The sequence below is a fragment of the Siphateles boraxobius genome, unplaced genomic scaffold, assembly GCF_051911475.1.
Source record: "Siphateles boraxobius isolate OS27281-9 unplaced genomic scaffold, OSU_SipBor_1 111, whole genome shotgun sequence".
Taxonomy (NCBI): Eukaryota; Metazoa; Chordata; class Actinopteri; order Cypriniformes; family Leuciscidae; genus Siphateles; species Siphateles boraxobius.
Window position 1 is genome coordinate 1,570,001 of NW_027508713.1, and position 12,467 is coordinate 1,582,467.

The 12,467-nt window shown below is 40.3% G+C and overlaps 1 protein-coding gene across 3 annotated transcripts in view; it reads left to right on the top strand.

Annotated features, from left to right (window-relative positions):
• The window catches only part of adgrl1b (adhesion G protein-coupled receptor L1b), a 92,205-nt gene extending 80,060 nt beyond the window's left edge, over nucleotides 1-12,145 (top strand). Inside the window, exons 16-25 of one of the 3 annotated variants that reach the window (XM_077197489.1) lie at nucleotides 1,254-1,463; nucleotides 3,915-4,135; nucleotides 4,215-4,281; nucleotides 5,511-5,602; nucleotides 6,428-6,596; nucleotides 6,670-6,825; nucleotides 6,950-7,046; nucleotides 8,382-8,504; nucleotides 8,624-8,641; nucleotides 9,960-12,145. In XM_077197489.1, the coding sequence (XP_077053604.1) occupies nucleotides 1,254-1,463; nucleotides 3,915-4,135; nucleotides 4,215-4,281; nucleotides 5,511-5,602; nucleotides 6,428-6,596; nucleotides 6,670-6,825; nucleotides 6,950-7,046; nucleotides 8,382-8,504; nucleotides 8,624-8,641; nucleotides 9,960-10,786 (1,980 nt within the window). In that variant the 3' untranslated portion in view covers nucleotides 10,787-12,145. The remainder of the gene's footprint in view (nucleotides 1-1,253; nucleotides 1,464-3,914; nucleotides 4,136-4,214; nucleotides 4,282-5,510; nucleotides 5,603-6,427; nucleotides 6,597-6,669; nucleotides 6,826-6,949; nucleotides 7,047-8,381; nucleotides 8,505-8,623; nucleotides 8,642-9,959) is intronic. The other 2 variants (XM_077197490.1, XM_077197491.1) reach the window with 2 other exon arrangements.
• The last annotated feature ends 322 nt before the right edge of the window (nucleotides 12,146-12,467 follow it).

Here is a 12,467-nt window from a genome sequence, read left to right on the forward strand (position 1 = left end):
ATTAAGTGAATAATTGAGTGATGATTGAGCATTATTGAAGACACTTGATGTTAACAAGCAGAAACATGATGTTAACAAGCAGAGAAAACCAGAAACTCACCATTATGGTGATCAGAGTTTGCTTTAGTTGGGCTCTTGACCCTCATACCATTAACTTTAGATTTTGTTTGACTGCAGTACATGAGTTATAACAGCCAGATGAACAAATAGAAAAGGTGATCTGATGGTGATGGTTGTGTTTTAACATAATCATTATATCACAATCATTTGACCTGAATCACTGAACTCGTATAAAGCCCAATTTCTGAGTTAGGTTTACTTTATTAATTATAGCAGCACTGTCCTTGTATCACATCATATTTTTAACTTTCAATGTAATCCAAATAAATTCTTAAAAGTTTCTCTTATACTAAAAAACTGTTGCTTTTTTTAGACACACGGACATCAAGAATTAGCCTGTGAATCTCAACAATGGTGACAAATATAAAGCATGTTGCAGTACATTCTGGGTCAAAACTCATTCACGGCTCCCAACATGCATTGCTGCATGAATAAATAATTAGCTTATGTTCAGAGGTGATCTGTTTGTCACCATTGCTGAGATTCATACGCTAATTTTTGATGTCTGTGTGTGCCTACATAAAACATTTTTTAGAAGTTTCTTTTTTTTTATTGATTTGGATTTCATTGAAAAGGCTAAAAATGGTATGTTCTACAATGACAGTGCTGCTATAATCCATAAGGCAAACTTAACTTCAGGGCAAATAACGATTATGTTAAAACACAACTATCACCATCAGATCACCTTTTCTATTTGTTCATTCGGTTGTTATAACTCATGTACAGCAGCCAAACAAAATCTAAAGTTAATGATTTATGGAAAAGCCCAACTAAAACAAACACTCCGGTTTTCGCCTTCAGTGATTCTGCTTGTTAACATCAGGTGTCTACAATAATGCTCAATCATCCCTCAATTATTCACTTAATTATCTCACTAACTTTAACACTGCTTCAGTGTTCATTTAACTCTCAGCTCATAGTTTATATAATTCACACTCTCAGTGTTCATTTTAATTATTAATAATTATTTATATTGTTGTTTTTGTTGATATTATCATTCATTGATTTGTATGTATTTTCTAAATGTATCTTGTTTTCTTTTGCTTTTTTGTAAAATGTAAAATTCTAATAAAAATACAAAAAAACATGTGTGTGTTTATGCGTGTGTCGCTCACGCTCTGCTGTTCTCCCAGTATCCCGGAGGCGTTCAGGGCCTGATCCTCTTCGTCATCACGTGGGTGGGGATGGTGATCTCTCTGGTGTGTCTGGCTCTCTGCATCTCCACCTTCTGCTGTCTGAGGGGTCTTCAGAACGACCGCACCACCATCCACAAGAACCTCTGCCTCACGCTCTTCATCTCACAGCTGCTCTTCCTCATCGGCATGGACAAGACACACTACACCGTGAGTTCACCAGGACCGGACCTTCTCAGAACACATCAGACTAAACCAGAAAACATCAGACTAAATCAGACCATATAAGACTAAACCAGACAACATAATACAAAATCTGACCACCTGAGACTCTTCAGACTAAAGTATGTCAGACAATATCAGACCACATCAGACTAAACCAGACCACATTAGATAAAATCAGACCGCATCAAATTAAACTGTATCAGACTAAATCAGACCACATCAGAGCAAACTAGACACCACCAGCTTACATAAACTATACAAATTCACACCAGATTGCATTAGAACAAACCAGACTAAACTGTATTAGACAAAGCCAGACCACATTAGACAAAATTGGACCATATCAGAGCATGTTAGACAAAACCAGACCACATTAGACTAAGTAGTAACCAGACCACATTAGACAATATTAATCATGTTAGACAAAACCAGACCACATTAGACAAAATCAGATTATATCAGACTACATTAGACTAAATAGTATCAGACTGAACCAGACCACATTAGACAATATTAGACCACGTTAGACAAAACCAGACCATATTAGACCACATCAGATTAAACCAGACCAAATCTGAGCAAACTAGACCACACCATTTTACATTAAACTAAACCAATTCACACCAGATTGCATTACAACAAACCAGAGTAAACTGTATCAGACAAAACCAGACCAGATTAGACTAAATTTGACCATATCAGAACAAATCAAATCAAACTTTACAGGCTAAACCAGACCTCATCAGTCCAAACAAGACTGTATCAGACTAAACCAGACCTCATCAGACTAAACCAGACCTCATCAGTCCAAAAAGACTGTATCAGACTAAACCAGACCTCATCAGTCCAAAAAGACTGTATCAGACTAAACCAGACCTCATCAGTCCAAAAAGACTGTATCAGACTAAACCAGACCTCATCAGTCCAAAAAAGACTGTATCAGACTAAACCAGACCTCATTAGACTAAACCAGACCTCATCAGACTAAACCAGACCTCATCAGTCCAAACAAGACTGTATCAGACTAAATCAGACCTCGTCAGACTAAACCAGACCTTATCAGACTAAATCAGACCTTATCAGACTAAACCAGACCTCATCAGACTAAACCAGACCTCATCAGTCCAAACAAGACTATATCAGACTAAACCAGACCTCATCAGTCCAAACAAGACTGTATCAGACTAGACCAGACCTCATCAGTCCAAAAAAGACTGTATCAGACTAAACCAGACCTCATTAGACTAAACCAGACCTCATCAGACTAAACCAGACCTCATCAGTCCAAACAAGACTGTATCAGACTAAATCAGACCTCGTCAGACTAAACCAGACCTCATCAGTCCAAACAAGACTGTATCAGACTAAACCAGACCTCATTAGACCAAACAAGACTGTATCAGATTAAATCAGACCTCATTAAACTAAACCAGACCTCATCAGTCCATACAAGACTGTATCAGACTAAACCAGACCTCGTCAGACTAAACCAGACCTCATCAGTCCAAACAAGACTGTATCAGACTAAACCAGACCTCATCAGTCCACACAAGATTGTATCAGACTAAACCAGATCGCATCAGTCCAAACAAGACTGTATCAGACTAAACCAGACCTCATCAGTCCAAAAAAGACTGTATCAGACTAAACCAGACCTCATCAGTCCAAACAAGACTGCATCAGACTAAACCAGACCTCATCAGTCCAATCAAGACTGCATCAGACTAAACCAGACCTCATCAGTCCAAACAAGACTGTATCAGACTAAACCAGACCTCATCAGTCCAAACAAGACTGTATCAGACCAAACCAGACCTCATCAGTCCAAACAAGACTGTATCAGACCAAAACAGACCTCATCAGTCCAAACTAGACTGTATCAGACTAAACCAGACCCCATCAGACTAAACCAGACCTCATTAGACCAAACAAGACTGTATCAGACTAAACCAGAACTCGTCAGACTAAACCAGACCTCATCAGTCCAAACAAGACTGTATCAGACTAAACCAGAACTCGTCAGTCTAAACCAGACCTCATCAGTCCAAACAAGACTGTATCAGACTAAACCAGACCTCATCAGACTAAAACAGACCTCATCAGTCCAAACTAGACTGTATCAGACTAAACCAGACCTCATCAGACTAAACCAGACCTCATTAGACCAAACAAGACTGTATCAGACTAAACCAGAACTCGTCAGACTAAACCAGACCTCATTAGACCAAACAAGACTGTATCAGACTAAACCAGACCTCGTCAGACTAAACCAGACCTCATCAGTCCAAACAAGACTGTATCAGACTAAACCAGACCTCGTCAGACTAAAGATAAACATAAGACTGAACAGAACTGTATCAGACTAAACCAGACCAAGCAAGACTGTACTAAAGTAATACAGACCTCATCAGCTCACGTGTGCGTGTGTGTGTGTAGGTTGTGTGCCCGGTCCTGGCTGGCCTGCTGCACTTCTCTCTGCTGTCGGTGTTCTGCTGGCTCTGCATGGAGACGGTTCAGCTGTATGTGCTGATGGTGGAGGTGTTCGAGAGCGAGACGTCTCGCCGCAAGTACTACTACCTCTCTGCGTACGGCTTCCCCTCGCTGGTGGTGGCCATTTCCACCGCCATCGACTACAGGAGCTACGGCGGACCCAAAGCGTGAGTGTGCTTCCCTCTACATGTGCTGATGACATCCATCTGTGTGTGTGTGTGTAATACATCTCCTGTGTGTTTATAGCTGCTGGTTGAGGGTGGATAACTACTTCATCTGGACGTTTATCGGCCCCGCCTCCCTCGTTATCCTGGTGAGACTCGTTTTAATGCACTGGCTCATAAAATGCATCATTTACAAATACATCATACTTTTTGTTAGACAATGGCTGTGTTTGTAACTACGGCTGTGCCGGTAAACTTGACAGCCGCACCAGCGCTGGTACACCAAAACACAATTTACTGTTGCTGTTTTACATGTATTTTATGACAGGAGTGAAGCAGAAAACTTTGTTTACAAAAGAAATAATAGAGAGTTGTACGTGAGCCCATAAATTTAAGCTTTGTCCGCTTTGTATTCTGGTTTGTGATCCGGTGACCCGATTATCAGCGAATTTAACAATATTCCAGTAGTTATTCCACTGGACAAGAAATCTCTTGTTTCTTTTCCCAAATCTTCACTCACGTCGCACACATTTTCGCAGGGGATTATAAACGTTTCTTCCTTTGGTTCGCTTCTAAGTAGGCCTGTTATATTCGCAGTCTTTACTGTGGTAAAGTAGAAAACCGCTGTAGGACAGATAGCCTAACTTTTTACTTGCACGTCAAATTCCTTTTAACTCAGTTTGTGCCTGTTATTAGACATGGTAAGGCGCGTCAAGTTTATTTTCGCTTTCTCTGGCAGCGCAAAATGAAACATAGCTTAAATGTCTTGCCCTTGTGGAAGATAAAATTTGCTAATAAATATTAGAAAAGAGAATGACTGTCTCTTTCCTGCTCGTGTCCACATCCCTCTCAAAGCGCAGAGCGGTAGGCTTATCACGTGTCTTTGTGTGGAAATATTAAACGAATGTTTTTTAAATATGTAACTTTATTATATTATTTAAGTTAATATTCTTTACTGATATTTATTTCAATGCTTTACAGGCTTTAGTGTGTTGTTTCATTGACGGAAGTGCTCAAATAAACACGCACGTCTGTTACGAAATGGATGTTTGAGCCTCGTTTATTATTATTATTTTATTTCAAACTGCATTTAATTGAGGTGTGTTTATAGGTGAGTTCTTGTCATATTTTATTAGCATTTTCTAAACTATAGCGAATAAACTGTGATAATGTGAGAAATGTTGAAGGTGTCTGAATAAGTTTTGGCTCGACTGTATATGCAGATGGAAAGAGCTTATAAAATATCGCTATTCCAACAATAAAACAATAGTGCAGTTTTATATTATATTTACAACAAAATTGGATGAAAAATGCAACATAACTGTATTATATTGCTGAAACGAGTTTGCTCGTCTGACCTTTGACCTCTTGTGTTTAGCTGAACCTGGTGGTGCTGGTCATCACTGTGCACCGGATGCTGCGTCACTCCACCGTACTGAAACCGGACTCCAGCCGCTTCGACAACATCAAGTAAGAGTCACGTGTCTCTGCTTACTGGAAACATGAAAATAAATCACGTTGCTACAAGATTTTATCCCTTGTTTGTTGTTCTCTGCTCTCTAGGAGATTTTCTTTTAGCCAAAATACAAAGCATTTCCACATTTGCAGTGACAGTTCCAGAACGCCCTGCTATCAGATCTGACATTTACTGCCAAACCACAATCTTTTCAGATGCCTTTAACATTTCTCACATTATCAGTGTATTCGCTATAGTTTAGAAAATGCTAATAAAATATGACAAGAACTCAGTTGATATTTCACTGGTTTTGTCCGTCCTTCTGTTAGACTCTCACACATGAATTATGTTGAATATCTGTCAGCTGTTAAACTTAACTACACAATTAGATAATACCAGTTTAGCTCAACCAATCACCAAGCAATGCTTCATGTTGTTCAGTCTGTGGTGCTCACAAAGGAATCGATAAGAGGAAAATTAAAATTTTAATTTTATAACAAGTATCCGAATCCTGACCTCAAGTATTGGATTCTAGAATCGATTCCGAACCCTTCTACTAACTAACTCAACCAGGCCCCGCCCCTTTATTATGCGTATGAATTATGTAAATGAGGAACATTGTGACGTGTTTGTTAACAAATTAAACCTTATTGTGAAGTGTTACCATGTTTTTGTAGAATATTAATTTTTATTTACTGATACCAACTCTGAGTGTACGCCATCATGAAAGCGTCTGTAATGGTGTGTGTGTGTGCGTGTGTTTGTGTGTGTGTGTGTGTGTGCGTGTGTGCGTGCGTGCGTGCGTGCGTGCGTGCGTGCATGCGTGTGTGTGTGTGCAGGTGCTGGACGCTCAGTTCTGTGACGCTGCTGTTACTGGTGTCTCTGACGTGGATCTTCGGCCTCTTGTTCATCAATGACAACAGTGTAGTGATGGCGTACCTCTTCACCTCCTTCAACGCTCTACACGGCATGTTCATCTTCCTCCTGCACTGCGCCCTGCAGAAGAAGGTGTGTGTGTGTGTGTGTGGCCTGTGTTTGGCCTCCTAACCTGTTTTCTCACACAGTGTTTTGTGTTTAACAGGTGCAGAAAGAGTACGGCAAATGCTTGCGTCAATCACCCTGCTGTGGCCACGCCTCCTCCACCGGTTCCCATGGTTCCCTCAAGAGCTCCGCCCACCGAGGCAACAACCGTTACTACGGCGGCAGCCAATCACGACACGCGCCTGCACAAAGACAGGTACGTGTGTGTGTGTGTGTAAGGTGTTACAACGTCTGAAATATCAGGAGTTTACTCATCATGTGGCTTAAATCTCACTTGTGTGTGTGTGTGTGTGTGTGTGTGTGTGTGTGTGTGTGTTCAGAGTCGTATCAGGAGGATGTGGAATGACACTGTTCGACGGCAGACTGAATCGTCCTTCATGGCAGCTGAGATCAACAACACACCAACACTCACCCGAGGTGAAATACACACACACTGTATACACACTCTCTTATCCAAAGTTGTGCTTTTGTTGAAATTAAAATATTAATAAAGAAATACATTTAATACATAGAATTTTGTTTTTAAAATGAATACATTTGTTTAAAAAAATCGAAATAGTAAAATATTAGTATAAAAAATTTAGTTTTTTATTTTATTTTTATTAAAAATATGAAATAATTATTAGTAATAGCAAATAAAAAATATTAGTGATAAAAAAGTATATTAAGATTATGAATAAAAACGGCACCCTTTGTCGAGCTCCATTGTTAGTCTCTTTTACATGGAAAAACATACATTCTTTTTAATTCAAAATATGAAATAATTATTAGTAATAGTATGGAGCTAGAATTGTGTCTTTATTACATGCGAGAAAATAAATGATCTGAGAGAAGAAAAAAAAGTTTGAGAGAAAAAGTTATCACACTGATAGCAAAAAAGCATTTCATGAGAGAAAAAGTTTTCATACCAATAGCAAAAAATAATAATATTTGAGACTTAAAAAAAGTTTTGAGAGAAAGTATGTTCTCATAGAACATAAAAAAATATAAATTAGAAATCAAATTGAAAAAAATTCTCTCCCAAAACATCAAATATATATTTTTTGATATCAGTGTGAAAACATTTTCTCTAAAAAAGAGAGAGAGAAACACTTTTTTTTGAGAAAATGTTTTCAAACGGATAGTAAAAAATATAAGTACTGTATAAGTATTTTGAGAAATATTCTCTTTCTCAGAAATAATTTTTTAATGTTCTATGAGAAAATACGTTCTCTCAAAACTTTTTTTAGTCTCAAATATTATTATTTTTTGCTATTGGTATGAAAACTTTTTCCTCTCAAATATTTTTTTCTTTCTCTCAGATCATTTATTTTCTCACATGTAATAAAGACACAATTCTAGCTCCATATAATAGCAAATTAAAAATATTAGTGATAAAAAAATATATTAAAAATATGCATAAAAACTGCACCCTTTGTTGAGCTCCATTGTTAGTCTATTTTACTTGAAATTTAAAAAAAAAAAATTTATTAAAAATATGAAATAATTATTAGTAATAGCAAATAACAAATATGAGTAATAAAAAAGTATATTATAAATAAAATAAAAACTGCACCCTTTGTTGAACCCCATTAGTCATTTTTACATGGAAAAGTCATGGGGACTTTTTTATTGGCACAAGCAAGATTTTTATTATTTTTTTTGATTTGTTAGAATAGTTTCTTCAGAACCTCACACACAAACGGCAATATTTCACAACAGCGACCCACAGCTGAAATGTCTCTCTGTAAGGGCCGCGCTGTTTCTCCTCAGGCACTATGGGTAATCACCTCCTAGCCAATCCAATGCTTCAGACCCGCTCTGGCTCCTCCCCTTACAACACCTTATTGGCTGAAACATTCAACCCGCCCTCACCTGCAGTTTTCAACGCCACTGGTCAGTGTGTGTGTGTGTGTGTGATGAAAAACATTGTGTGTTTTCTCTAAATGTGTGTATCTGTATTCACTTGTTTCTCCTTTCTTCCTGTCTTACTCTCTTTGTGAACCGATGTACAGGCACGTTCAGAAACTCAAGTATGAGACACGCGTTCTCTCTCTCTGTCTGTGTTTCTGTCATTTCCTTCATCATCACCTCACTAATATATAATTCACTCACATCAAGCACGGCAAAAATAATTGAAAAACACTAGTGCCTCATTTATACAAGACCTTTATGTCACACTCAGACATGCACATCAGATTTTCCAGTGTTTTAGATGTCTGTTACTACAGAGATGATGTATTAGCATGAATAACAGAGGCAGACTGAGACTATAAAATAAAGTTAAGCAGAACTGTGGGACTGAGAAACAGCTCAATTTAATAATGTCCATTTATTAAATACAGCTGGTTTGCAATGACGTGAAGGTGAGTAAATCATTTCACACTGTCGAGAGACATGAAAGAGTAGGAGTTATTGGGGGAAAAGTGAATTTTGCTTATTTTATGTGCATGAGAGAACGCAAGCATTGGATGCATCTCTGTATTTACACATTCATGGGTCTGAAACCGCTCACTCATTCAGTATCATTTACATGTAATATTCACTAAATGGTGTCACATCCTGAAAAAACTACCGTAACCCTCATCCTTCCCTTGAGGAAAATCATTTTTGACATTTAAAAAAAAAAATTTTGTGTTCATCAGAAGAGGGGTCCAAGACCCCAGGACTTTTGTCGCACTTGAATCACGAATACACACACACAAAATTGAATGGCTACTAGGAGTGTTGTGGTTGAAATTGGAAAAAAGTAACAAATCCTTCCCTCTCGGGTCAATTTGACCCCCATAGGAATGAATGGAATGTGGGGATGCTTCAGTACACATAGAAAAACCTAAGAATGAAAAGAAAATTCAAACGAAAAATGCTAAAACTTTACCCAAAAAATTATTTGAAAGCATACTGTAGAGAAAATATCAGAGTCATGAAATATCATGTAATATTGTTTGTTTAAGAGGTCGGCAAAGATATTTTGTGCTGAATTAAAAGGTTTATGCTTGAAATTGTGAGTTATTTTGAATTTAAGTTGAAGGAATGTAAGAAATGTAATTTAATGCTTACATTACTAAATTATTATTTGTTTATGTAAAGGTAAATAAAATAAAAAATGACAAAAAATCTCTAAAAAAAATTGCAATAAAAAATATGATCATAATGAAATAAAATAAGATTTCTGGACCAAAAAAAAAAAAGGAAGTATAATTTTAGGGCTTCTGATCATTTTGACCCGCGAGGGAAAGATTTGTTACAGAACGCAAGGGAAGGAAGAATGTTCAAACTAAAAAAATAATGTTGACATTTAATTAATAAAATCGTGTTGTGTAATGAAGCATTTCTCTCTCTGTCCTGTAGAGGGCACCCTGTCTCGCAGTCGTGAGTCATGTGGTCTGGAGGGAGTGCGACTGAACGGGAACTACAACAACAGCTATTCGCTGCACGGAGGGAGCTCGGATCTTTTGGGGGGAGTTCCTGTGGGGTCAGGGGGCGTGTCCGGAGAAGTCAGCCCCGCCCTTTTGACACCCAGAGGGGCAGAGCCTTCAACCGGTTTGAGGCGGAATCTTTCGGACGCGGCGGCGTTGGAGAAGATGATAATATCCGAGCTGGTGCAGAGTAACCTGCGGCCTTCCACCGATCGATACGGCAATGGAACGAATTCGACAATGTCGAATTACGCCACGTCGACGGGTCACCGGGAGCCTCCGCAACGGCCTTTGCCCCGCCCACCTCCGCCACCCCCGCAGGATGAGGACGAGTTGCTGTACAAAGCTCTGGAAAAGCCACGCCTCCCGGATAAACCCCGCCTTCCTGATAAACCCCGCCTCCAGGATAAGCCCCGCCTCCTTGAGCACGCCCAGTCCGTGTTCTACCAAAGCGAGGAGGACTCGGAGAGCTTCTCAGCGGAGATCGCAGACGGCGTGGGCGGGGCCGGACCTGACTCCGCCTCCCTGTACGCACGGGACCGCGATTCGTCCTATCCTGACAGCAGTCCTGAGGCGCTGGGGGCGGAGCCTCACCCCACGCTCCCGCCGGATGAGCTGTACTTCAGTGCGGGACGTCAAGCGCACATCTCCGCCTTCTACCAGCCTCCGCCTCGCAGGACCAACGATGAGCCTCGACTGGGACTCCAGCCCTCGCAGGGGGACGGCGACGGACAAATGCAACTGGTGACCAGTCTGTGACTAGGGCGCTGGTGACCAGGACACGCAGATCTGGAGGAGGACAATGAGGGGGGATGACTTCGACATCACCATCATCATCATCATCATCGCTATTAGTATCAGGGCAAATCCCAAGGAAACCTCATGTCCGGCTCGTACCTCACTCCAAAACTCCTAAGAAAGACTTCCGTTGTGAAATATGAACCAGACATGTTTTCGTTGAGATTCCTGAATCAGTATGAAGCTACTTGCAGATAACGATAAACAATTATGGCTTGTCCTCAGATCTCCCAAAAAGAGCATTGTGGTGAAAGCCTTGGGAAGATCCCTGTTTAGATGATGATGTTGATGATGATGAAGATGATGTTGGCTTCCTCCTCCACGTCTCTGTTTCCTGGTCGCCCGCACACCCACCCTGCTCATCTCACTGCCATTCAAGCACATCAGTCTCTCCTTTCTAAGAAGTCGTCTTCTTATCGGGTAGTTTTTCCTCCATTCGTGCATCCTCCATCTCTTCCCTGCTGGGAACCCAGTTTAAACCAGTCTGAGGTGGTTATCCGGTCTCCCGTCCTGGGGTGCGTTTACCAAAGCCAACTATGGTCGCAAGTTCCCTCGTTATCAATAGAGTTCAATGGAAATTGCGATTATACTTTTTGGGGAACGCACACCTAGCCGAGCTGGTTTGTTTGCTGGTTTTGGGTGGAGGACCATCTGAAAACCACCTCAGGCCGGATTAAGCGGGTTTTTCAGCAGGATCTCTTTCGTTCAGGGTGGTGTGGTGTATGAGTGTCAGACCTTTATCAGAATGTGATAACACTTACACCAGAGACCACAGCTCTTATACATGCCAAAAAAAATCACATACTTACACTCTTGGGGAGCGGCTACAGTCGGGGGTCACGCTCTCAGCGTCATAGAGGTCAAAGGTTACGAGTCACGTCAACCAGACTATTGTTTTTAAGCAGCGTGGCGGATAAAAGAACTCAAACGAACTGCCAACCAATCGTCTGCTTCGGTGTTGACACCGACCAATCACTTTGGCGGGTTTTGAGGACGTTGATGCAAAGCTCCGCCCGCTTTCCTGTGTTTAAGTAGGTTGATCAAGGATTCGATGATGTTCAACCAGGCGACAGATGCTCGCAAACTTCCTGTAAATACGAACTGAGAGACGCAACGTCTCTGGACATGCTTCTCTTTCACTTATGAGTTTATGGTTGAAAAAAGTCTTAAAGAATATGTAGATGATCTGATGACACTGTCTCCTCTTTCGGTCTTTTTCTCACTCTGTCTCTTTTTGGTCTTTCTCGCTCTCTGAGAGTGTTTCATGTAAAAAAGATAAGAAATGTTTTTTAACCAAAATAAAATAAACAAAAGCAAACAGATGCTGTACACTTCTTCAACTAACCTGCCTAAATAACCTAATGATGAATATTGTTCAGCAGGAGGTCAAGGTTCAGCTGGTAAACAGGTATATCGTTTACCAGGAGGTCAAGGTTCAGCTGGTGAACAGGTATATCGTTTACCAGGAGGTCAAGGTTCAGCTGGTAAACAGGTATATCGTTTACCAGGAGGTCAAAGTTCAGCTGGTGAACAGGTATATCGTTTACCAGGAGGTCAAGGTTCAGCTGGTAAACAGGTATATCGTTTACCAGGAGGTCAAGGTTCAGCTGGTGAACAGGTATATCGTTTACCAGGAGGTCAA